Source organism: Hyperolius riggenbachi, chromosome 9 (assembly GCF_040937935.1).
Source record: "Hyperolius riggenbachi isolate aHypRig1 chromosome 9, aHypRig1.pri, whole genome shotgun sequence".
NCBI classification, from domain to species: Eukaryota; Metazoa; Chordata; class Amphibia; order Anura; family Hyperoliidae; genus Hyperolius; species Hyperolius riggenbachi.
Genome location: NC_090654.1, coordinates 129,045,191 through 129,072,759, shown reverse-complemented (window position 1 = coordinate 129,072,759; position 27,569 = coordinate 129,045,191). Strand labels below are relative to the sequence as shown.

Here is a 27,569-nt window from a genome sequence, read left to right as displayed (position 1 = left end):
ACACAAAAAAAAAAAAAAAGATGGTGAAGAAAAGGAAGAAGAAGAAGAACCAGGAGAAGAAGAAGAAGAACCAGGAGAAGAAGAAGAAGAACCAGGAGAAGAAGAAGAAGAAGAAGAAAAAGAAGGAGAAGAACCAGGTGCCAGTGAAGAAGAAGATGATGAAGATGATGGTGATGAGAAAGAAAATGGTAAAACAGAAAAAGAAGACTGTGAAGAAAAAGATGGAGAGAAGAAAAAGAAGGTGAAGACGTTGAAGAAGAATAAACAAGAAATGAAAAAAAAAAAGGTTTTAAATTTTTTTTTTAAATTACACCTATTTAATTGTGATTTACCTTTAAAAAAAATTGCTTTAAGGCCATCCGAATTCGTGATTGCGACTATTAACTGAATTCAATTACCAATCACGACTCGAATTTTAATCAAATTCGATGGGCGTGATCACGGCCGAATCCGAATTTGACCCCGACCCGAATTTGAATGTACTCGAATCGAATTTGGGTACATTCGAGCACCACTGGTTAGAACTGTCATCTGCCCCAATGATCAATCTACAAATTGATGGAGAAAAAGTAAAAGTTGTAACTCTTGTTCACATCATAAATTTAAATTGCCAGTGCTATCACAAGTGCTGAGCGATTTATTAAGAGTTTTTGCCTCCGCTTTTTGCTGCTCTCTGCGCCTAGAAAAGCGCTTTTCTAAGCATTTTTGCAGAGCGATTTGTTTTTTCGCTTCCTGATGTCACTCAGGATGTGAACTTTCACCCGGAAATGAATAAATACAATTGGCTTGATTCACTAAACCGTGATAAGACAAATGTTACACGTTATTAAAGTTATCACATGCTATCAAAGTTATCACAAAGTTATTACACGCTATCAAAGTTAACACGCCTTGGGCTTGATTCACTAAACCGTGATAACTGATATCACGGTCACGCTATTGTTCTGTGCGCATTAAAACGCCCATAACGTTTTTTGGGCTTGATTCACTAAACCATGATAACTCATATCATGGCTGTTTTCGCGCGGGTTTCCCTGTTTTTGCGCGATTGCGATTTTTTTGCTAACATAAAATTTTGCACACAATCACAAATTTTCGTGCAAAAGCGCAATCATCTTTGTGCGAAAATTTGCGAAAATGCACACAAAAATGGCCGTGATATCAGTTATCATGGTTTATTGAATCAAGCCCTTCGGGTTTGCACATGAAAAACGTTATGCGCATTTTAACGCACGCAAAACGTTAGCTCGACCGTGATATCAGTTATCACGGTTTAGTGAATCAAGCACCTTATCAGAGTAGCATAGCGAGCGCTACGGACTTATGCCTGCTAATTGGCAATGGCACTCATCGGGCTTGATTCACAAAGCGGTGCAAAGTGTTTGCACGCCAGTGAAAAGCCCCTTATCACGCCTAAACTCACTTTAGGCGTGATAAGAAAAAAACTCGCGCGAAGTTACCGCGCGTACGCGCGTACGCGCGTAAGTGCGCGCGCAGCACCCGACGCTTCGCGCGAAGCTCCCATTAAACCCTATGGGACTTTGCGCGCGCGCTCACGCGCGTACGCGCGGTAACTTCGCGCGAAGAGCAGGAAAAAGCAGTGATAACTCAGTGGTGAAAAGGTCATCACGCCTAAAGTCTTTTAGGCATGATAACTGGGTTATCACCGCTTTGTGAATCAAGCCCATCCTGCCCTGAGCCCCTGCGGGTTCGTAGCGCTCACTATGCTACTCTGATAAGGCGTATTAACATTGATAGCATGTGATAACTTTGTGATCACTTTGATAGCGTGTGATAACTTTGTAATAACTTTGATAGTGTGTGATAACTTTGATAACATGTGATATTTGTCTTATCGCGGTTTAGTGAATCAAGCCCTATATGTGAAGCATGAAAGAAGTGCATATGGTCAAAGAGTCAGAGTCAACTAATGGAATGAGGAGAGAGAGGTGTTGGCTTACCGCCAATAAAGTCATTAACCAGCACTTCAGCTAGTTTATTGAGCACAATAACAAGACAATGCTTTTGAGAGGCATCACTTGCTTCTTCAAGCACATTTGCATGGAGCTAAAGGGACTCCGAGCTCATCTAAAAAATAAAAGTTGTACTCACCCGGGGCTTTTTCCAGCCCAGTGCTGGTCGGGAGGTCCCACGACGGCGTCCTGGCTCCTCTCCTACTCCCCGCTCTGGAATGGCTGACCGGCCGCAGCCTGGGCGACACTCGCCCGAGTGTCGGGCTGCTCCTTCCGCGTATGACGTGGCTGACGTCACACGCCAGTCGCCTCGCGTCATCACGGCGGCCGGCGTGGCAGTACCGCGCATGCGTGCTTAAATCGCGCATGCGCGGTACTGCCACGCCGGCCACCGTGATGATGCGAGGCTGCCGGCGTGTGATGTCAGCCGCGTCATACGCGGAAGGAGCAGCCTGACACTCGGGCGAGTGTCGCCCGGGCTGCGGCCGGTCAGCCATTCCGGAGCGGGGAGTAGGAGAGGAGCCAGGACGCCGTCGTAAGACCTCCCAACCAGCACTGGGCTGGAAAAAGCCCCGGGTGAGTACAACTTTTATTTTTTAGATGAGCTCGGAGTCCCTTTAAGCTTTAAAGAGACTCTGTAACATGAAAAACATCCCCTGGGGGGTACTCACCTCGGGTGGGGGAAGCCTCGGGATCCTAATGAGGCTTCCCACGCCGTCCTCTGTCCCACGGGGGTCTCGCCGCAGCCCTCTGAACAGCCGGCGACTGTGCCGACTGTCAGTTCAATATTTACCTTTGCTGGCTCCAGCGGGGGCGCTGTGGCGACTTTCAGCACGGAAATAGACGGAAATACCCGATCTCTGTCGGGTCCGCTCTACTGCGCAGGCGCCGGAAACTTGCGCCTGCGCAGTAGAGCAGACCCGACGGCGATCGGGTATTTCCGCCTACTTCGGCGCCGACAGCCATCAGAGCGCCTGCGCAGGAGCCAGGAAGGTAAATATTGCGTCACCGCTGTACGGAGGGCTACAGCGAGACCCCCGAGGGACGCAGGACGGCGTGGGAAGCCTCATTAGGATCCTGAGGCTTCCCCCACCCGAGGTGAGTACCCCCCAGGGGCCGTTTTGTCGTTACAGTTCCTCTTTAAGAAGTTTTTACATGAAATTTAATATATTGCTTATCGTTAAACAATCTATGACTACACATCAACAAGAACTGGGAAGTTTAATTACCTGTCATTGGTTCTTGGCTAAGAAAAACAGGTGAACGTCGCTGACGGCATTTGTACAGGGTGGCAGCAATGAGTAAAAGGAGCAGAACCACCACAACCATGGAGACCACAATGAGAAGGTAGGTGTATGTTCCTCCTGTGAAAAGTTGGACATTTTCTTAATTACTGGTGAATCTGTTCATTTAATTTGCCTATACAGCATACATTTCAAACAGTTATACATGACAGGACAATTGGCAGCAATTAAAGTTAACCTTAAAGAGAACCTGAGGCAGCATTTTTAAATCTTAATAGGACACCGAGGCATGTCCTGTGCACAATGACATGCCTCTGTGCCCTTGTGCTGCAGCCGCCAGCCTCCCCCCCTCCCTCCCTCCCGGCTCTGCTGTCCCCCCAGAAAAATACCACCAGGCGGAGGTCGGGAGCAGGCTCCCCCCATCGCTCCCGACCTCCGCTAGTTTCCTCCAATCGGAAGCTAAGCTGCGATGCAGGAAGCACTTCCTGGGTCGCAGCTTAGTTTCTGATTGGAGGAAGCTAGAGGAGGCGGGGGGTCAGCGGGGGGAGCTTGTTGATGGATAGACAAGCTGCAGGTAAATAGCAGGCTAGCAACAAGAAGATTGTCGCTAGCCTGGCAGCATCGACGCAGAAAGTATTTCCTGGGTTGCGGCTTAGCTTCGGTTTGGACGAAGCTAGCGGAGGTGGGGAGCAGTGGGGGGAGCCTTTTGATGGATTGACAAGCCGCAGGTAAATAGCAGGCTAGCAACAAGCAGATTGTCGTTAGCCTGGCAGTATTCTGCTGGGGGGACAGCAGAGCCCGGGGGAGGGGGGGGCTGGCTGCTGCAGCACAATTACCCAGAGGCTTGTCATTATGCACAGGACATGCCTCTGTACCCTATTAACCTCTTGAGGACTGCAGGGCTAAACCCCCCTAGTGACCAGGCCATTTTTAGTAAAATTGCCCACTGCAGCTTTAAGGCCAAGCTGCAGGGCCGCACAACACAGCACACAAGTGATTCCCCCCCCCCTTTTCTCCCCACCAACAGAGCTCTCTGTTGGTGGTGTCTGATCGCTCCCCCATGTTTATTTTTTTTAATAAATATTATTGTTCGTGTTTTGTTTTGTTTTTACCCTGTCTCTTTAAAACCCTTCACTCCCTCCCCACAGCCGGCCAATTACGGCGATTGGCTGTCATCGGCTTCTGCCTATGAGAGCCGATTGCTCTCTTGTCCCCCAGGGGGACAGCCTTGTCACACGGCTGTCCCCAGTGCAGCGCTGCTGCTGATCGCAGCGCTGCACAGTGTAAATAGACGGCGATCACGTCGTCTAACAGTCTCCCGAGCGGCAATAGCCGCTCAGAGAATGAAGAGGGGGCGGAGCTCCGCCCTCCGAGCATGAGATGCGAATTACAGCCCCAAGACTTTACGCCAATCGGCGTTAGGCGGTCCTGGAAACAGGTTAAGATTTGAAAATGCCGCCTCGGGTTCTCTTTAAGCTTCCCCCCCCCCCCCACACACACAAAAAAACCAAGAGTTAAATACATATCTATGTAGAGGGAAGCCTCTGGATAGCATAAATCCTTCCTGGTCCTCTCTCTCAGTCTTATTGTTCCAGAACTGTTCCCCATTGAAGTTCTTCAACCTGCTAGGTTGAATACCTCTTCACTCTTCCTCAGGCAGTCTTCGGACGTACTCACATCCTTGAGTACTTCTGAAGAGAGACGTAACTGTACTGCGCACTTGCAGGCATAGGGTCACACATGTGCAGTATGGATGTGCCATCTTCGGAAGCACTCAAGGCAGTGAGTACTTTCGAAGGCTGGCCACAGAGAGCCAAAGAGTTATTCGATCGCTGAACTTCACTGGGGGATGGCTCTGGAACAACAGGACAGATTGAGGACCAAGAAGGCTCTATGAGATCCAGGGCACTCCCTCTACATAGGTAATGTTAAGACCCCCCCCCCCCTTTCCCCCCCATACAGTCCCACATACTTTTCACAATTTTAGGCTTTGCCACCACATGTGGTAAGGTGTACAAACAACTCAATATCCTGTGAAACATAGGTTTCAATTATTTGTTTCAACTGCCTAACAATGATAGAGAATTTATTCCCACCTCAGACTTGGGGAGGTAGGGTAAGTATCCCCACACATGTGGTGGTAAGCACTAGGCGGTAGCTAATGGCAAAACCTGGATGTGTCCTTTAATATTAAATAAATATTAAGTTGAACTCCCATTTTTGTTAAACCTAGCTATACATTTGCCAAGCATTCTGAAGAGACACACACACACACACACACACACACACACACACACACACACACACACACACACACACACACACACACACACACACACACACTGTGTGTGTGTTGAATTGTAGAAAAAAAGTCAGTGAATCCCTCAACCCCTCCAATTTCTCCCAGCCTGATGTAACCCCTTGTCCCTCAACCTATGTGGCTGCTGGGATTCCCCTGGTGTCAGAAACCAACCTAGAAAAGCTAGGTTTTATATTAAAACCTCCTCTTAGTGCATATATGAAAAGCCTCTGGAGACGGTACAATTCTTAGTAACTTCTTGCAAATGTCAGATAAGAAAATATTGAGGCAAACTAATTTTTATTGACACTTTCACACCACACTGAAATGTGTAAGTGGTCTCAGTAGAACGCTGTACATATTAGCCAGAGTGGGGATGCTAATGTAATATTGGGGTGATTGGTTGGCCCCAGCCCCATAAACCTTGCTCATATTACTGGGTACCCCACCAGATCTGGGTGTCTCTGAACCCCTCCTCTATAGAGCACTGCCCAGCTAATGACATGTATAGGGAGCTGTATGTGAGCCAGAAGAACTCCCACTCTTGCAGGGTCTTCCACTGCTCATTACCAGCTTTCCAGCTCCTAGCCAGGGTAGGGTGTAGCATAGACCCTGTGGAAGGCATTTGGGGGGGGGGGGGGGGGGGGGTTGGGGCTATCTGTGGAACTGAACATATTTAGCACCATAAAAATCTCCTTAAGCTATCACTGAGTGAATTTGTTGAAGTAATATGTGTGCAGGATATCGCCGTCTGCTGAACAACTGAAACGCTGCTGGGTCAACCTCCACGTTTCAACATGAGGAGGTGAAACTTGTGGTTGAGTTGTACAGAGTATATTGTCCTGTCACTAATTGATAGTCATATGTCTGTGTACCGTATGTATCCTGTAGTGTATGTATCGTAGTCTAGGGACAATTTATGGGGAAGCCAATTAACCCACCTGTTTGTTTTTGGGATGTGGGAGGAAATCCACAGACACAGGGAGAGCATACAAACTCCTTGCCAGTGCAGTTTCTAGGTTAAATTTCTCCCAGGGCGAGTTTCAAAAAATGCGCCCCCCCCCCCCCCTCTATTATACATTCTTCATTCACAATCTGAACATGGATCAGGCCCTAGGCAATGTGACTGTGGGTACATGTAAGAATGATGTGCAGGTACTCTGCAGGAGAATGAGGAGATTCTTCCGCTATTACACATTCTTCATGCACAATCTGAACATGGATCAGGCCCTAGGCAATGTAACTGTGAGTACATGTAAGAGTGATGTGCAGGTACTCTGCAGGAGAATGAGGATTCTTCATGTACAATCTGAACCAGGTTTACAGGTGAAAGACATTAATCAATGTGCACATCAATTCTGCGGGGAGTGCATTTGCAGAGTAGAGTACTACCGGGGGCATCACGGTGGCATTGTGGTTAGCTCTCTCGCCTTGCAGCACTGGGTCCCTGGTTCAAATCTCAGATAGGGCCTTATTTGTACAGAGTTTGTATATTCTCCCTGTGTCTGGGTGGGTTTCCTCTGGGCACTACAGTTTCCACCCATATCTCAAAAACATACAGATAAGTTAATTGGCTTCCTCCTAAAATTGTCCCCATACTACAATACAAACAGTTCACGATACATACATAGACAAAACTATGGCAGAGGTTAGATTGTGAGCTCCTCTGAGGACAGTCAGTGGCATGACTATGTACTCTGTAATGTGCTGCAGGAGATGTCAGTGCTATATAAATACATAATAATAATATGGTAGGACATTAGACTATGACTATGGTAGGATTAGAGTGTGAGCTCCTCTGAGGACAGTCAGTGACATGACTATGTACTCTGTAATGTGCTGCAGAAGATGTCAGTGCTATATAAATACATAATAATAATATGGTAGGACATTAGACTATGACTATGGTAGGATTAGAGTGGGAGCTCCTCTGAGGACAGTCAGTGACATAACTATGTACTCTGTACAGTGCTGCAGAAGATGTCACTGCTATATAAATACCCGAGGGATGAATAGGTCACGTGACGCAACTTCACTGGCGCATGTAAGAATATTTAACTCACGCGTTAACAATGACTCTGCCCCTATATGTGCCCATGCCAAAACGTTAAATTTTTTTTTTCACCTCATGTATCCTCAAAAGTAAACATCAGGCGATAAAAAATAAAAAAATATTACTTAGCTGGGGCTTCCTCCAGTCCCCGGCAGCCTATGTGTCCCTCGCCACAGCTCCACTCCCGATGTCCCCTCCGTAGCAGCCACCGACCTGACAATGTTGGCGGCTTCAGTGCATGCAAGCGTCCACATTGCTCGCGGTCATGCTCCCATAGCTGGGAGCATTCTGCGCAAGTGCATACTTTTGGAGCTGCGCACTTGTGCAGGCGTCACCGATGCTGAAAGGGGGGGGGGGGACCCCAGGACACTGGCTGGGAGCAGAGCTGCGGCGAGGGAAACATAGGCCGCCAGGGGCTGGAGGAAGCACCAGATAAATAGATCTATTTTTTTAAATGCCTGATGTTTCCTTTGCACCCATTTACAAAAATTACAGCTCCTGTAAAATAATGACCCTTTTGTATTGCTCCCTCCCCCCATTTTGAATCCAAGTACCACAAAATTGCTCCATTGCCTCAGAAACCTCTCAGCCAGAGAACCCCATCACCCCCCCCCCCCCTTCCCAGTATAGGTGGTGTATGGTATTTCAACTCTGGCTTGGGGGCCTGCCAGTCACAGTGCCATTGTGACCTGCACCTAGTGGGGCTCTCTGGCTGAAGGGGTGTTGGAGGACCTGCAAGTGTCACTTGAAGGGGGGGGGGGGGGGCTCTCTAGCTATAGGGGGGGAGGGGGGTTGTTGGCTGAGGGGTCTCGGGTGGTAGTGCAGGTTACAAAGGCACTGATAGGCCAACATGCCTCCCATAGCTAGAGAGCCCCCCCCCCCCCCCCAAGTGGCACAGATCCTCCAACACCCCCTCAGCCAGAGAGACCCCCACACCCCCAAAAAAAAGTACGTGTGGCAGCCACCCTAGACACCCCCTGCCACCTGACCCCCTCCCTCTCCTCTCCCCCCGGGCGAATCAAAGGACAGAGCCAGTCAGGACAGCCTGAGCTCGGTGACAGCCGGCAGGTCACAAGTAGAGAGCATTCTACTTACTGTGACCACCAGCCGAAGAAGCGCCCATCCAGGGGGGAAAGCACACGCAGGGGTCGCCTGGCAGGGGAACACAGACTGACAGGCGTGCAGCGGGAAGAGAGCCAGGAGCGACCTAGGAGGAGTCATCGGCGCCGCGTTCAGACTGAACGCAGACATCAAGCGTCATCATCATGTGATGTACTTGACGTCACAACGGAGGTAGAAAGCCGCAGGACGCCCAGGAGGAGTGTGGGAACTGGAAGGACGGTGATCGCGCTGGCGTACTTTTGTTTGCCTGCAACGCGCATCACCGTCTCAGCATCTCTCCTCCTGCATGCGCCCCCCTTCCTCCACCTCCCAGGCTGCGCTCAGTGCGGTCGCCCGTCCCGCACGGTGCAAAAAACGGCCCTGCTCCTTGCAGATGTTGACCTGGCTGGGATTCAAACCAGGGACCCAGCGCTGCAAGGCGAGAGGGCTAACCCCTACGCCTCCATGCCTAAAACTATTTTGTACAATTTACACTACTCATTGCAACTGGTTTGAGGATGTGCTGTGCTCGATTTTAATTTTAGCAGGGCTTTTATTTTGGGTGTGGTGTCCATCCAGTGGTCAGTGACACTGCAGGCTGTGATAGCTGTTACACAAATATGTAGCAACTCCCAAAGCAAGCTATTTACTTCCCCTATCATAACCTCATCATATTTTAGCTTGGGTTGTGTATTCAGACACAAAAGTCACCCAAACATCCTCACATCCCTATAGTTATATCTCTTTAAATTGGGATACGGAGTCCCAATTACCACTTCAGCCAGGGGCGCCTCTAGCCATTTTGTCACTCCAGGTGAGGACCCCCCCCTGCTGGCTAAGCAAGAGAATGTATTATAACTCCCAATATAAACTTGCATCAAGTCTTTACTGTGAGCAGCAACACCTGATTACTGCTGCTTGGCCAGCAAGTAGATTTCCTCAGCTTTCCCACCTCCCAGTCCAACACTGCCAATGTTCCACCATAAAATAATTGTAATGCTGCAATGTTTCACCAGAAAAGAATCATAATGTGGGCAGTGTTTCACCAGAAAATAATCGTAATGCAGCAATGTTTCAGCAGAAAATAATCGTAATGTGGGCAGTATTTCACCAGAATATAATCGTAATGATACAATGTTTCACCAGAAAATAACTGTAATGTGGGCAGCGTTTTACCAGAAAATAGTCATAATGATGCAATGTTTCACCAGAAAATAATTGTAAAGGCGCAAGATTTCACCAGAAAGTAATTGTAATGCAGCAATGTTTCACCAGAAAATATTCATAATGCGTAATGTTACACCAGAAAATAATTATAATGCGGCAATGTTTCACCAGAAAATAATCATAATGCTGCAATGTGTAAGCAGAAAATAATCATAATATGGGCAGCGTTTCCACCAGAAAATAATCGTAATGCAGCAATGTTTCACCAGAAAATAATCATAATGCGGTAACCTTTCACCTGAAAATAATCGTAATGCGGCACATGCGCGGCGCCGACGAGGACGCATGGGAGTCCTTGCCGCTCCGCACCTCGGCTGCTCTCCGACCCTAAATTCAGCGACCACCAGCAGTCCTGTAGCCCCTAAACGGGAAGGATCTACCTCACCAACATGGCAGGGAAGGGGAAGGAAAAGAACGGGCAAAAAAACGCCATTTCTCCTACCACAAGCAAATCTCCGCCACAGACAGGGATCCGCCCAGATAAAACCAAGATGGCGGACGAGCACAGCCAGGCCTCCCGGAGCGCTCCATCAACTCCGGAAAGGCAACCAATCTCCCCTCCGCAGTTTAACCCAGACCTCGACGAGACCCCCAAGCTACCACCGCATCACGAAGATCTTATCACACACATCCAACGAGTCTTTAGACTCGAACTGAAGGAGGCGGTCAAAGATATCACAGATCAGATCAAGGACCTGGGGAGCCGTGTGGACGAGATAGAACACCAAGTGGATGAGATGGCTGAAGCACAGGAGGCAGACAAGCTACAAATAGATCAGCAGGCAGAGAAGATTGAGTTGCTGGAACTTAAATTAGAGGATGTAGAGAATCGCAGTAGAAGGGCTAATCTCCGCATCAGGGGCCTACCAGAAACGATCACAGACCTAAAGCCTGCGGCCTTAAACATCTTCAGCGCGCTCTTGCCACAAGTGGACCCGGCCCAATTCCGCATAGTCCGGATCCATCGGGCTCTTGCAAAAGTTCGCAACCCAGACCTACCCAAAGATGTAATACTGAAACTGCATTATGAGGAGGTACGGGATCTGATCTTAGAAGCAGCCCGCAACCTCACCACCTTACCGGGAGCCCCAGCCAATGTCCAGCTATTTGCTGACCTGGCCCCATCAACCATCCAGCGACGCAGAAACCTCCGCCCTGCCACGCTATCTCTCCAGAAGGCAGCGGTAAGATATAAATGGGGTTTCCCCTTCTCTTTAATTTTTACGTATAATGGCACTATATACACCAGTCGCACCTTGGAAGAGGCACGCAGACACCTGGAACAAGCGGGAATCCAGATGGAACAGATGCCACACGCCTCGCTACCACAGAGAACCTCGCGCCCCGCCAGGGTATGGGCGTCCAGAAGACATCGCTTGCGCCCATCGCAACCCGCAAGATCTAACATCTGATCCGATCTTTTACCCACCTGCATAACCAAGGACTATCCTACGAGATGAAGCTAGGGCCCCACGGGTCGGCTTCTGCAGACATCTTTTTCTAGGCGGAACAGGGTATATCCATGCTTACCTGATGGATTCCCTCTGAAACGGATCCCCGCCTTCGCAGCCATAAATGTGAGTACTGTTCCACACACTCTGGGCCATAAACTTTCTATCGCACAAAAACACTGGACGCAGGTCCTTACTTTTGAGCCATATGGAAACTTGGAAAGAGGCCCCATCTAAAAACTAATGGAACTATTAACCTCTTGTTTCCGTTTGGACCATTTTAAACCCCATTATTTGACCCGGGTTCTCCTCTCAATGCTGTTGGCCAGACCCCCATGCACAGCGTGGTTAGGAGGACTCATATCGCTATAAAGGCTTCAAAACAGTTCTCTATTTTTATTTTTTTTCTTTATTTTTTACTTTTTCATATCATTCTTCATTTGCGGATGCCTACATACACTCAAAGGCCTTTGCTGCTCCTTTCCCTACTCTAGAAATAAGGATCTGGTCCTAGCAAGAAATAACCACTAGATGGTGCTACAGGACAAGAAATACTGTTTTTTAAAATGTAGATAATATACTAACTTTTTCTCCACAGGATGTCCGAGGCAGAGGGGCAGACAGTGCTGTCCCCCCACACATGAACAGAGCTGAGAGTAGTATATTAATGCTCTCTGCTCTCTTCATCATTTTGAGGATGTTCTCCTCTCTACTGACTTATGAATATGCTACCTACGTTATTGGGCCACGTTGGCCATGTTTTATGTTTAAATGTCAGTTATATATGCAGGAATACTCGATGCTGGTCGGTCCGGTGGGGTGGAGGGTGGCCCCTGGGAGGGGGGGATTCTTGGGTCTACTAAAAATCCTAATAGCTACTAAACGCAATTTTAACCTGCTTAAAACATGACACAAGTCAATATAATATCGCATAATGCGAAGGGCCTGAATTCCCCATCAAAAAGAAGAAAAGCCTTCTTAGACTATCAGAAATGTACCCAGGGGCGTAGCAATAGGGGGTGCAGAGGTAGCGACCGCATCGGGGCCCTTGGGCCAGAGGGGCCCCAAAAGGGCCCTCCCTTAACTGCAGTATTAGCTCTCTATTGCTCCTGTACGCATAATAATCACTTCTATAGATACTTTGAATAGTGGTAATCATTAACAAACTATTCCCCATCCCCTTCTTGCACCTCTGACACTGTAGTTGCCATTGGTAGGTTTTGGTGCGCCATATTAATTGTTATGTATAGAGTGCTTGGGGGGGCCCCATTCTAAAACTTGCATCGGGGCCCACAGCTCCTTAACTACGCCACTGAATGTACCCCTGACGTAATATGTATCCAGGAGACACACTTTACAAAAACCTCATTCCCCAAATATTTTCACACGCACTATCAAAGATATTTCCTATCGTCAGCATCCACTAAGCACAGAGGAGTGATCACGCTCCTTAAAAATACATTTCCTTTTGTTCTTGAGAACACTATCACAGATGACGAGGGATGCTATACTATCCTAATTGGCACTATCCAATCACAAAAAATATGCATCATAAATTTATACGCTCCCCCGGAAGCCCCGTTAACCCCGATTAATGCAATCCTCAAACAAATTGAAAATTATTCAAACTATTCTATTATCTGGGCTGGCGACTTTAACATCGCCCCCAATCCCAGTGTGGATAGATCACAGCAACTCCCGTCATCAAGACAAAAGCAGCTCTCCAAATCCTTGAATAAAGCTTGTATGGATTATAACCTTGTGGACTCATGGAGAGAACACAATCCAGCGGCACGAAGCTACACTTTCTTCTCCACGGCACATCATAGCTACTCGAGAATCGACACAATTTTACTATCCACAACTTTAATACCTAAATTAATCTTTGCAAGACATATGATCAGCTCATGGTCAGACCATGACATAGTCTGGACGGCATGTTCCTCCTTGACCACACCAATTGCTAGACCACCCTGGAGGCTTAACGAAAGTCTGCTAGCAGACGGGGAAATTGTACTAGAGATTGAGGAGCAGCTAAATAACTACTTCAAAAGTAATGACACGGAACAAATTAGACCTGACATACTGTGGTTGGCTCACAAACCAACCATTAGAGGGCACCTTATAAAAATCGCCTCCCACAAGAAAAAACTTAAAAATGAAAAGCAACGCAATCTTAAACATAAGCTAGCACTACTTCAGATGGCGCATGCTTCTACCCCCTCGAGATACCTTTACAAGCAGATACAAGATATACAAAATCAGGTTAGCATTCTCCTTTCGGCGCGGGCGAAAAGGCCATTAGATGGACAAAATCTAAGGTTTACGTACAATACAATAAACCAAACACTTGGCTCGCTAGAAAACTTAGGCAAACCCACTCTTCTAACAAAATTCTACAAATTAAAACCAAACAAGGTGTGACTACCTCGGACCCACTTAAAATACATACAGCATTTGCAAGAATATTACAAAACTCTATATACTGCCAAACCTGCGGAGGCTCGGGTTGCTGAGAATAATGCCTTCTTTCAGAATCTAAGAACGCCCGTCCTTCTCCCAGACAAAGCCTCGACCCTAAACACCCCAATTTCAGAGCTTGAAATTTTCCTTGCCATAAAACGATTAAAAAACGGGAAGGCTCCGGGCCCTGATGGCTTTTCTGCTATTTATTATAAGAAATTTAAGAGAGTACTTATACCTTATCTTAAAAAGATATTTAATTCTATCTTAGAGGGCAAAGTTCCGGCACCTGAGTTTCTTCAGTCTACAATAGTAGTGATCCCAAAGCCTAAGCGTGATCCACTAGATATTAAAAATTATAGGCCTATATCCCTCCTAAAAATCGATTACAAAATATTAACAGCAATACTGGTTGCCCGGCTGAACAAGGTACTAGGTCCACTTACCCATAGAGACCAGGTAGGTTTTGTACCCCATCGCCAGGCTCCCGACAACCTTAGAAAAGTAATTAATATACTACATCTAGTTAAAGCCACCAAAGCCCCGTTTGCCCTGCTATCCCTCGACATGGAAAAGGCATTCGACACAATAGACTGGACCTTTATGCATGCCACCATGTCGAGGGCTGGCATAGGTGGTTCATTTTTAAATGCCGTTACCGCCCTATACTCCAACCCTGTGGCACACCTGAAGCTTCCCACTGATTCCCCTACACCAATACCTATCCGGAGAGGAACCAGGCAGGGCTGCCCCTTATCCCCAGCCATATTCGCCCTAGTAATTGAGCCCTTAGCGAATAAAATTAGGTCCATTATTGACATCCAAGGCATAAAAATTAAGAAATCTGAATACAAAGCCAACCTATTCGCAGATGATCTACTCTTAACCCTTTCTTCCCCTCACACATCAATCCCAAACTTACTACAAATAGTTAAGCAATTCGGGCAACTCTCCGGCCTCACCTTGAACATTAACAAATCAGAGGTAATGTTTGCCAATCTCACTAAATTTAGTGCAGAGGCCTTGGCCAACAAACTGGGCCTATCTTACCAACCCAAATATATTACCTACCTAGGCATAAAAATTTCTACAGACCCGTCCGATCTTTTTGCATTGAACTACAAACCTGTCCTGTCCGAGCTGAAAGGAGACCTGCTGAGGTGGAACTCTCCATCGGTTTCCTGGTCTGGACGCATACAATCTATACGTATGAATCTACTGCCAAGGATTCTCTATCTATTTAGATAACTTCCGATACAAATAACCAAAGCCTCCTTAAAAGACCTCCAAACTTCAATCTTCAAATATATTGCGAATAATAAAAAGAGTAGGATCAGACAATCAGTCATGTACCTCAACAGAGACAGGGGGGGGGGCTGGGGGTCCCTGACCTCTTTAGCTACTATAGAGCGGCCCAGATAGCTCAGATGGCACAAGCTCATATAGACCACTCTGGGCTGAAATAGAAGATGACCTACTGTCACCAATTAGTTTGGCGGCCCTCCAGTGGTCTCCGCACCTCTCTCCGGCAAAGTATAAAAGACAATCACCCCTATCAGCCCACTCACTTTCCATCTGGCAAAGATTGAGATTTAACAAAAAATTACAATCCACCATACCTGTCTTAATGCCAATACTTGGCAACCCTGACTTTCCTCCTGGACTGGACTCACGCCCCTTCCACTGGTGGGCGTCTCATAACCTCCTCTCATTGACAAATTTTCTCATTAATGATAAATTCCCGAATTGGCCCACATTCTGTTCACATATTAAATACCCCCCACAGAGAACTATAGAGCTGTTCAGATATATCACTACCTGAAAGCCCTCACACAATTGAACCCTATCCCCACAAGGTATACTACTTATGAGCACTGGTGCAGCCGGAGGCCACTGGAGGGCGGACTTATATCTTATTTAGAATCAGAATCAGAATCAGAATCATTTATTTCGCCAAGTACAACGGTGGATTGTACCCGGAATTATTTTTGGCACATACAGGGTCGGTGATGGTACAGTAAACATACATTAAGCGTTACACAAAATTAAGCAAATACAGTAAACATATATTAAACATTACACAAAAACATTACATAGAACACATTGAAGAAGAAAGACCAGAGGGGTCTGATCAAGAGCTATGTCGAGCAGAGCTGCCTGCCACAATCTGAACGGCGCTCGCTACTCTGCAGCACTCCAGACCCCCCCATAAATGAGAGATAGACACAGAGTCCCCTCGTCCCCATGGTTGTGAAAAACAGTCCTCAACTCCTTGAAAGTTCTTGACCCTCCAAGCTCCCAATGCCTAGCTTGCAAATTTAGCCCCTGGCTTACAGGCCTCATCAAAGCAGATGGTACAGATGTCTGGCAGGGGGCATAGATTTGAAGGGGCTGATGGTGATGTTTGCTGTTGAATGACTTGGTGGTGTGATGCAGGCAAGACCTTTGCTTCCCTGGCCGCGGTGGTGGAGTTGTGTGATACAGGCATAGCCCTGCTACCGTGGCCACAGTGGTCAAGTGGTGTGTGGGCGCAGGCCGGACTTTGCTAGCCTGGCTGCGTTGTAGGATGAGCTACAGGCAGGACCCTGCTTCCACTGGTGGTGGAGCAGTGTGTTGTGTTCCCATCGGTGGCGGCAGCGGCAGGGAGACAGCCTTACTGACCTGAGCAGATTTGACTCGGCAAGGGTAGCAGTGGCAGCCTGGTCCTCCATGGCTGCGATAGTGGAGCGGCCCCAGTCCAGTATCCTGTGTCGCAAAGGCAGCGGCGGCTCACGTGGCAGGAGTAGCAGCAGCCGGGTCCTCCATGGCTGTGAAAGTGGATCAGCTCCCAGTCCTGTTAGCTGCTAGCTGGGCGTCTTGGGTTGCTGGCAGCGGCGGCTCACGTGGCGTCATTTACTGGAGCAGGAGGCGGCGTGCATGGAGGTCCGCGGCCAACCACGTGGATGGGCGATCTTAAACGAGCGGCTTCTCGTGACCGCTGGCGCTCCGGTGACCGGCGCCTGGCCTGCCTGTGTCCCCAGGAGGAGAGGAATCCATCCCGGCAAGAAAATCGGGTGGATCACGAGGGAGAAGGGGGGAAAGAAGAAAAAGTGCCAGAGCCCTGTGTGCCACGTCGTCTACTACAGCGCCATCATATTTATATTCTATTATATCCCAACCTCTGGAGCCAAACAAACTCCCGTCGATGATAGCCTGGGAGGAGGACTTGGGGCAAGAACTTGACATGAAACAATGGGCTAAGTGCTGCCTGACTCTAACCAAAGGCAGTAACTATTTCTCTCATATTGAGACTAACTATAAAATCTTACATCGCACCTACATAACCCCCCAGAAACTGCATAGTATATCCATAGACAAATCTCAGTTATGTTTTAGAGGCTGTGGACAAGTAGGTGATCTTGCACATATTTGGTGGTTCTGCCCGATAGCTAAGAAATACTGGGCCCAGGTGGCCTCGGCTATAAGCACAGCCCTCGAGATACCCCTCCCTCCTGATCCCCTTCAATTATTATTAGGACACAAACCTCAAAGATGAAAATATCCGCAACACAGACTAGCTCAGCATGTGGCAAAGGCGGCTCGTCTTCATATAGCTCGTCAGTGGCTAAAACCTAACCTCTCACTGGACATGGCGGACGCCATCATCATGGACATACTCATCTCTGAAAGATTATTAGCAATAATAAATGATACGACGCTATCTTTTACACGCACCTGGCAACCATGGCTCTCGGCCTCCGAGTCTCTGGGACTACGGTCTTGTGCCCTCGCCTTTTAGGGGCTACGCCCGCCTCGGTGACTGTCCTGCATTAACAAATAATAAACTGACCTGCATGTATATTGTATGTTGTTTATCTGTTTATGTGTTATGATGACAAACTCTATGACACCCTTTGTTAAGGGAATTTCTAAAAGCTGTAAGTTTTCTATTGAAATTTTCAATAAAATACTTTGAAACTAAAATAATCGTAATGCAGTAATGCTTCACCAGAAAATAATCGTAATGTGGGCAGCATTTCACCAGAAAATAATCATAATGGAGCCATGTTTCACCAGAAAATAATTGTAATGCAGCAATGTTTCACTAGAAAATAATGTGCAGTGCACCTGTAAAAAAAAAACAACATTTACTCACCTGCAGAAGACTCCTCTCCTGCAGTGCAGCTCCCTGATCACCTCCACAACTCCCACGCTGCCAAAGAGCAGGGCTCCCCCGTGGCAGAGTCCCGTCCCCCCCCCCCCACACACACACACACAGAGCCTCAGGCGACCACCTGGTCAGCTTGGTGGACCAGGCGCCCCTGACTTCAGCTCACACGCCCCATCAAGAAATGATTAAATATCTTGTTTAGTCACAGGAACAGGAGGGTAGGGCATTTCTCAAAAAAGGGGGTCACAGGCTGCTTGAACAGTCTGTATGAGGTTTTTACTCTAAACTCTAAAGCAAAAATGCTTAGCGGGACCTGGACTAATTGCATCAAGTAAACTGTAGGTCAGAAGTTATGCTCACCTTCTATGGCCACATTAATTGGTACTTCTGTACTCCTCTTCCTTATGCCATTGTTTGAAGCCCTTACTTCACAGGAATAATTCCCAGAATCCTCCAGCTGAATGGATGGGACAATGTATTGATTAGATTTATTGAATTCCTGAATTATCTCTTCACCTTTATAGAAAGCATACTGCAGTTGGGTGCTTTTTCTTGATGTAATCAAGCTCGTTTTACACGTTAGCCTCATTTCACTTTCACTTGTGACCCACTGAGGGGTAATCTTAATGACTGGCCGTGAGAAGAGCTCTGTGTACAACAATCATCCAATAATGAATATATGAAATTAGAAAACAACAGGGTAAGTTTCATCTGCTATAAAAACTTCTACTAGCTCCACTCACCTTGTATCTGGATATATAGCATTTCTTGAGTTTTCTTTCCCAAACTTTTGGTTGACCAGCGCACTTCACATGAATAATTCCCAGAATGCACCAGCTGAGCGGACTGTACTGTATGTTGTTTAGCTGGACAGAAAGCCTTAATAAGCTCTCCATCTTTATAGAAAGCAAACTGTATTTCTGAGGCTGATATACCTGGACCAGGTGATGCGTCACAGGTAAGGATTATGTTGTCCCCTTCTATTGCAATGTTTGGTGTCATTTTTATTTCTGGAGGAGTGAAGGCCTCTGACAGAGATAATAACAGTTAGAAGATTATTTACTACTTTAGCATTTGCTAGAACAAGCCAGTACTCTACTTTGCATTTCTTTTTCACACTTTGAAGTCTCTTTTTTCACCTTATTTTGTTCAACAATCCTCTTCAGCATTAATGCCCAAGTTGAATTGGCGCATCTCCATGGCAGATGAGTGATTTATTAGTGTGAAATAGCCCTGCAAAGATCCCGGACTCACGAGGCTTTACGCTGTAGCTCTGCCTCCTCCGCAGTCAATCTCTGCCGATCGACGCCTCTCCCCGCCCCTCTCAGTCTTCTTTTACTGAGAGGGGAGGGGAAGAGGCGGAGATCCGCGGAGATTGATTGTGGAGAGGCAAAGCTACAGCACAAAGCTCTGCCTCCCCAGGGCAGCATAATCTGCGACCTGCAAAGTTGTGCAACTTTGCAGGTCGATTTCACAGTAATAAATCTGCTGCTGGGATGCGGCAATTCAACTTGGGCATTAATGTTGAAGAGGATTGTTGAACAAAATAAGGTAAAAAGAAGAAACTTCAGAGTCTCTTTAACCACTTCACCCACCACTACTCAAGAATCCTGTTGATTCTTCATATCTGGGCACACTGTACTGCTACTCTCAGGGTCGTACTGGGCTACCGGTGTACCGGTATTTTCCCCGGGGGGGCCCTGCCTCGCGCATAGATAGATGCATCCTCGCCATACAATAGATGCGCCTCACTCTGCACGGCTGTTATCAAGGTTATCTGTTTTATTGACCTGAGGAAGTGGGCTAAGTCCCGTGAAACGCGTTGTCTACAGTATAACCGATTTTTTTTTATTAAAGACTCCTTTTTCCACCTATGTGAGTCGTCTTTGGAGGTAAGAGACCTCCTTAATTACTATTTTAATATTGCCATAATATACTTTTGGGCTCCTCTACCGACGTGCTTCTACTTTACAGAGTAGTCATGTCACTGAGTGTTCCCTGAGGAGCTCACAATCTAATCCTACCATAGTTATAGTCTAATGTCCTACCATATTATTATTACCGGTATGTATTTATATAGCACTGACATCTTCTGAAGCACTTTACAGAGTACATAGTCATGTCACTTTCTGTCCTCGGAGGAGCTCACAATCTTATCCTACCATAGTCATAGTCTAATGTCCTACCATATTATTATTATTGTTATTATTGTGTATTTATATAGCACTGACATCTTCTGCAGCACTTTACAGAGTACATAGTCATGTCACTGTCTGTCCTCAGAGAGAGGAGCTCACAATCTAATCAATGTCATATGTATAGTAACTAGGACATTACTTTATAATGGAAAAAGTGGGACTCTATGCAAAGTTTTGCTAGGCAGAAATGTCTCTGAATTACAATGCTGATAAGTTTATGTACATTTGGCCCTGTCTATGATACATCATGACCACGCCCACCTTTTGGTGCATGGCCACGCCTCTTTTTGACCGCAGTCATGGGATGTGTGCGCCCCAGGTTAAAATTTCTCAGTATGGCCCACAGTGTCCCAGTCCGACCCTGGCTACTCTTCAAAAGTTCTAAAAACATAGTTATAACAGTTCCATAACTTCTACCTATATAGTGTACAGACCACAAAACAGTGTATTTAAAATGTAATAAATGACTGTAAAGCTAAGTCCAATTCCAGGAGCAGGGGGAGTGTTTATTTATATTTTTGGTATGACAAAGGGTTAGAACTTAGTTTAGATTTCTGTCCTGAGTTGATTTCTGAAAGTTTTAATATCTACAATGGGTAGCAGGAAAAAAGGGCGCCGGCTGAGGGTGGATGAAAAGGGTGCCGCCATAGACTTTAATGCAATTATCGTTAATAAGGCAAATAAAAGCAGAAAAAAGGGCGCCTTGATAAATATCGTTAACAACATTAAAACATTATAGTTTTTGAAGTATGTTGAAGCTTGCAACGTTATAGTTTTTGTCACATTATTTTGCTTATATTTACAAATTGTACGTTATCAAAGATATTATCGTTATTATGTGTAAAAGGGTGTTTTTTCAGAGGTAATGGTTAGGGTTAGGCACCACCAGGGGGAGTGGTTAGGGTTAGGCACCACCCGGGCGGTGGTTAGTTTTAGGCAACACGGGGGGGGGGGGGCGGTTAGGGTTAGGCACCACCGGGAGGGTTAGGGTTAGGCACCACTGGGAGTGGTTAGGGTTAGGCACCACCAACTCCTTAGCTTGTGTACTACAAGTAGCAGTACACCTAGGAAGCAGCTACACAGCACAATATAAAAACAGCCTATCTAGTCAGGATGACTCTTCAAAAGGACTATTGGGGTTCCTAGCTGGTGCTCTGCGAGTTGCAGAGCACACAGGAAGCAGCAACACAGCACAATATAACAAAACAGCCTATCTAAAACTGTCCCTGTATCTGCAGCACTGCAAGCAGCAGCTCCTCTCCCTACACTGACTACAGTGAAAATGGCTGCTGGGATTATGCCTTTTATGGGAAGGGGAGTGGCCTGGTTGGTGATTAGATCAGGTTGGCCTTTCTGTCCCACCTGACTTCAGGGTGAAGGGTCAAAAAATTGCATTATGGGAAAGTATAGGGCGGACGTGAATGGTTCTTTCATCACTACTGAAGAACACACTTTGTATTCTTGCAAGATTTCTAAAGCTATCTACAGTTAATCACTAATTGTATTGCCTAAAGCAACTATGGTTATTTTGACAAAATGTATGTTCTTGGATCCATCCTTCCAATGTATAGCACCAGACCACACCATACCACACTTGTTTCAGTATTCATTATGTTGTCTTTGTACAGTTTTCAATAAAATATAGGTCTTACATGATCTAAAACTCATGACATTCTGCTTCTATATACATTTTACAAAGCATCACAACTGTTTTGAAAATGGAGTTGTAGTCACTATTAAGGATCTCGTAATACTGATTTTTTTTCTTTCACATATCAAACTTACTGTGTATTTCAACATTTAAAGTATTGCTTTTCTTTGTTACTGCATTTTGTAAAGTTTTCACTTGGCAGTAATAGTTTCCAGAATCCCCCAGCTGTGCTGACTGAATTCTGTATTGATGAGAAATCCTGAAATCCTGAACAATCTGACCACTTCTGTAGAAAGCAAACTGCAGCTGTATCCTTGGTCTGTAGGGTGAGACAGTTGCAACGCATGTTAGGGTCAGGTCATCTCCTTCTGCCTTTGGAGAACTGAGCACTTTTATTTCAGGAGTTTTGAATAGTTCTGTAGACAAAAAAAAATGCAGTAAATGTTTATTGTTAAAGATTTTGCTGCCTTCACTTTTAAAGAGTATCCGTGAAATGCTGTTTTTTTTCCATCCAGTCCAAATCCATCACACCTTCCACTCTATAGATGTGCTTTTGTTTACATATGCCCGTCATCTGACGTTGGGAGTGACTTCCGTGGCTCTGATATAAATCCAGATGGACCAGATAATATGAAACAAGTGTCAGCAAGAAACACCTGACAGAGGCCTTATCTATGTGGAGAGATTTACCCACTTCCACTAAGAGAGTGAGGGAAATTCTCCCAGATATAGATCCAAGCTATAATAAACCCTTGGTATCCTACATAATAAAACCCCTCTGTCCCTGCATCATCCTTCTGTCCCTCTGTCCGTGTGTTTTAGCTACTACGCATGTGTAGCCGTTGGGACAGGAGGAGGACAGAGAAGGGGGGGCATGTGCACGTGCAGGAATGCGGGTGGGCGTGCACGCGCATGTGCGCTTACATGCAGCGGCGGCAGTCATGGGGTGGGAATGGGGTTGTGAGGGACTAGAACTCGTTATATTAATGGGCTTAGGTGTCCCTGTGTCCATGCGTCTGGTCCTGACAGTTTGCTGTCTATGAACATCATTGCATTGTGGGAAATAACAGCTTTTCCAACTGCCAAGCAAGCAAGCAATATCTAAGGCCACATACACACATCAGACCATAGTCTTTTGAAAATGAAAGATCACAGACCAATCTTACCACCCTTCATGTAGTATGAGAGCCATACTCTACACAGTCTTTTCTATGGAGCTGAACTCCACATCAGAAAAAAATCTTTGCAAGATGCTGCACACACAGATGCTGTACAGACACAAAAGATCAGTATCTGCAAAAGATCTGTTCCTGCCAAAAATCCATTCCTGCAAATTGCAATGATAGTCTATGAGATCTGCAGATCATCATACACACATGATTTAACTGACATTCATCTGCAGATCAGATCCACCAGGATGGATTTTCAGATCTGCAGATGATTGCTTGATCTGCAGATGAATGTCAGTTAAATCATGTGTGTATGATGATCTGCAAATCTCATAGACTATCATTGCAATTTGCAGGAATGGATTTTTGGCAGGAACAGATCTTTTGCAGATACTGATCTTTTGTGTCTGTACAGCATCTGTGTGTTCAGCATCTTGCAAAGATTTTTTTCTGATGTGGAGTTCAGCTCCATAGAAAAGACTGTGTAGAGTATGGCTCTCATACTACATGAAGGGTGGTAAGATTGGTCTGTGATCTTTCATTTTCCAAAGACTATAGTCTGATGTGTGTATGAGCCTTTACTCTGTGCATCGAACTCTCAGTAACGAACATTCTACAGAGATCACCTGGCAGAACTAAAGATGTCACCACCAATGATACATTTGAGAATGTAAATTAGGTAGAGGAAAGATTTTACAATGGGCAAACACTGACTAAATCCTATATAAAATAAACCCTGTTGCAGTGTCCTCCTGTGTCCTTATGTCCTTTGTGCCTGGTGCGCATGTGCAGCATGTGGGGGGACTTCAGACAACAATGGGGGACTGGCACGTGTGGCCATGCGTGCGCAAGAGTCGGGTCCGTACACACGGAACACGTCTGTCCGTGCGGGCCGTGGCCTAGAGACCATTTTTTTTTACAGGCAGGCCTTTTTACTAGTACAATACATAATTCAAATAAAACTTTGGAACTAGGCTTTAAAGGGAATCTGAAGTGAAAATAAACTTAGGAAATAATGCATTGTATGTGTAGTACAGCTAAGAAGAAATAAAGCATTAGTAGCAAAGACCAGAGTCCCATATTGTTTAGTATAGGAAGAGTTAAGACACTTCAGTTGTTATTTATGCAAAAGAGCTTCTCTGAGCTCTCCGACCCAACTTGGGTCAGAGACAGTCCTATTTTCTGATGCACTTATACATCAACGAAACAGTCAGATACAGATTTAGATAAGGTTTTACTGCAGGGGAGTTCAAAGGGTCATTAGCTCTATTCTGTTTCATAGTTTAAAATACAGAGTGTGGTTTGTAACTGTAAATATGACAGCATGATGCAATGTTATAAAAAAGCTATATAACTGAAAATAAAAATATGAGGCTCTTTTCTTTGCTAGTAATGTTCTATTAATTATCCGTATTACACATACCATTCATTATATCATGCGATTTTTTTTTCACTTCAGGATCACTTTTACCACTAGGGAAATTTAAACTTTCTTGGAAAATGCTGCACAAGCAATACTGTAATTTATTGTCATTGACAATAACCTTTATTTTCATTATAAACCTAACCCTAAATGAACCCTTTAACCCATACCTCTGACCTCATCTAACGTCTCCTAGACATTAACCCTCCTCTAAAACTAACAAATTAGGCTAACCCCATAATAGTGGGTACTAACATGACCTATGTGCCTAAATCAGGAGCATTGATTAAATCCATTTAAAGGCATTTATAGCATCTCTTTATAATTCTTCGCTTTATATTGCCCTGATTAATAGTATGCCCATTAACCTGCCCCACTTAGTTTAAAGAGACTCTGTAACAAAATTTTCAGCCTTAGTTCTTCTATCCTATAAGTTCCTATGCCTGTTCTAATCTGCTCTGGCTTACTGCAGTCTTTCCTAACTGCACTGTCTCTGTAATAAATCAATGTATCTTTCCTCTGTCCTGTTTGTCGGGCTAAGGCTTGATTGTGTGGAATGTGCAGGGCTGCTTGTGATTGGTAGAAGCGATACACACCCTCTGCAGGCCCCCTGCACACTCTTGAATGACTCACACACTATGCTTAGCTGAGCCTATTAGAAGCTGGTTAGTTTGTTTGTAAACACTGCCTAAAACTGTTAATTACAAGCCAGGATTGCAGCAGAGAGTGGCAGAAACAGCACAGAGGGGCACAGGAGAAAATAATGAATAGAATGGTATGCTTTTTATTGTAAGAATATTAGAGTACAGATTCTCTTTAAGTCCTTCCCCGTATATTGCCTCCATTACACTGCTCCCCCTTTCAGTGCCCCCATTAAAGTGCTTCCCTTAACCTTCCTGGCGGTAAGCCGTGCAGGAGGTTTTCTCAGGCCCTGCTGGGCCTATTTGCGCAATTTTTTTTTGCTGGATGCAGCTAGCACTTTGCTAGCTGCGTCAGCACACCGATCGCCGCCGCCCCGCTCCGATTCGCCGATATCCGCGTCGCTGCAAACCCCCCCCCCCCTAGACCCCTGCGCTGCCTGGCCTATTAGCGCCAGGCAGCGCTGAGGGGTGGATCGGGACTCCCTTAGATGTCACAACGTCCATGACGTCGGTGACGTCATCCCGCCCCGTCACCATGGCGACGGGGGAAGCCCTCCAGGAAATCCCGTTCTTTGAACAGGATTTCCTGATCACCAATCGCCGGAGGCGATCGAAGAGGGTAGGGGGGATGCCGCTGCTCAGCGGCTATCATGTAGCAAGCCCTAGGCTGCGCTGCCCCCTGGCGGTTTTTAATAGACCGCCAGGAGGGTTAAAATGCCCTCCATTACAGTGCAATTTGTAAATTTGTAAATATCCCATCTGATAGATTAGCAAGCTGAAAAAATACCAACTTTTTGCATCAACGGAGGCTTTTACAGTTAAAATATATTAAATAAAAACAACTAAAACTGATGATGTGATTTCAAACAGATGATGTGATTTCAAACAGTTCCAAAGTTGTGAAGTAAAGTGTAGAGAAACCGAGAGCCCAATATAGTGTAGTATGTTAAGCATAAATTAAGTAAAGGTTATCGTGAGAAAATTATACTCACAAACATGGGTTACCACAAAGGCAACCACTGTATAGGCAGGTGAGGAGATTAGACCTGTCCTCACTCAGGGATAAGAAGTCGCTCTCTGTAGATGCGAAAGGTGGTAGATCACCCCTCCACCAGGGGTGGACACAGTATAGCAGTAGGGGAACAGAGGCGCCAGCAGGATAAAAGCAGATAAAAACTTAAAATTTGCTGAGAGGAAGTGGTGGACTTACCTCCATAAAGCAGACATGAAAGACTGTCTGAATAGCAGCAATCACATTTATTAAATAGTACCCCAAAAAAGCGCAACGCGTTTCGCAGGCCCAGCCCGCCTCATCAGGCAATAAACCATGGGGACAAAGCAGAATTTCGGCAATAGCAGGTGTAGTGCTACACCTGCTATTGCCGAAATTCTGTTTTGTCCCCATGTTTATTGCCTGATGAAGCAGGCTGGGCCTGCGAAACGCGTTGCACTTTTTTGGGGTACTATTTAATAAATGTGATTGCTGCTATTCAGACAGTCTTTCGTGTCTGCTTTATGGAGGCAAGTCCACCACTTCCTCCCAGCAAATTTTAAAGTTTGTATCCGCTTTTATCCTGCTGGCGTCTCTGTTCTTCTGCTCCAAAGTTGTGAAGGGCTGTTTGGCTAAGTTTTAGCCTGCCATTTAGACTGCTAGTGAGTGGGGCACAGACAGCATATCTGAAAAGATTCCAACCTGCTGCTCTGGATGTATGTACCACTAGAAGCAGCTGGTGCAGATAAAAGAAACTATTTTCCTGTATAAATATTTAAAAAACAAAATAAATAAATACAAATAAATAAAAGCTTTGCCTGTTGTTGGGCTGTAGTTAATGCACTAAACTTTGGTAATATTACTGTGAGTAGACAGTGCATGGCAACATTCACATTACTACCGGCAGCAGTGTACCATGTGTTACGCTAAAAACACGACCCATGGGCCTCAAGTACCTAAACGTTGTTAAGGAAACCCTGATGATGCTCAAATGCATGGTGATGCTCATTAGTGATGAGCGTTACCGTAGCAACGCTCATGCTATTTGAGTACTGCAGGTTGCACTGCTGCCGGTAGTAATGCTAATGTTGCTGTGCGTTGTCTGCACACAGCAATAGTGCATCAACTACATGAGCTCTTAAAAAAGTAAAGTACACTTACCTGTCTTCTGTTGCCCTGCCATGCCACCTCCTCCCTCCTTCCTCTACATCCCCCTATCCCTGTTCTTGTTGCTTATCCTTTAATTCCAGCCCCATAAATCGAGCAGGCCTTAGACTGGTTTTACAGTGATCTTAAATAATAATATTGTGCAGGATTTACCTTTAATGGATATATAAACCTGATCCTTATATTCAGAGCCTTTTGCATATCTACTACACCCGTATTTGCCAGAATGTTCCAGGCGTATGTTATAAATCTGAAACCTATCAAGATGTTCCTTGGCTCTTATTTCAATATCATTCTTGTAAAATACGGTCTCATCAGCAGTATATCCGGGGTAATAGTGACATCTGAGGATCATTTCATCACCTTCA

At 45.8% G+C, this 27,569-nt stretch overlaps 1 protein-coding gene across 5 annotated transcripts in view; it reads right to left on the bottom strand.

Annotated features, from left to right (window-relative positions):
• The window catches only part of LOC137532685 (Fc receptor-like protein 5), a 73,335-nt gene extending 50,508 nt beyond the window's left edge, over positions 1–22,827 (bottom strand). For 3 of the 5 annotated variants that reach the window (XM_068253497.1, XM_068253499.1, XM_068253500.1), the window contains exons 1-5: positions 22,735–22,827; positions 21,945–22,226; positions 18,705–18,989; positions 18,322–18,609; positions 3,203–3,337 (exon numbers count right to left, since the gene is read on the bottom strand). In XM_068253497.1, the coding sequence (XP_068109598.1) occupies positions 3,203–3,337; positions 18,322–18,609; positions 18,705–18,963 (682 nt within the window). In that variant the 5' untranslated portion in view covers positions 18,964–18,989; positions 21,945–22,226; positions 22,735–22,827. Of the gene's footprint in view, positions 1–3,202; positions 3,338–18,321; positions 18,610–18,704; positions 18,990–21,944 lie in introns of those variants that run through there. The other 2 variants (XM_068253498.1, XM_068253501.1) reach the window with 2 other exon arrangements.
• Positions 22,828–27,569: the final 4,742 nt, after the last annotated feature.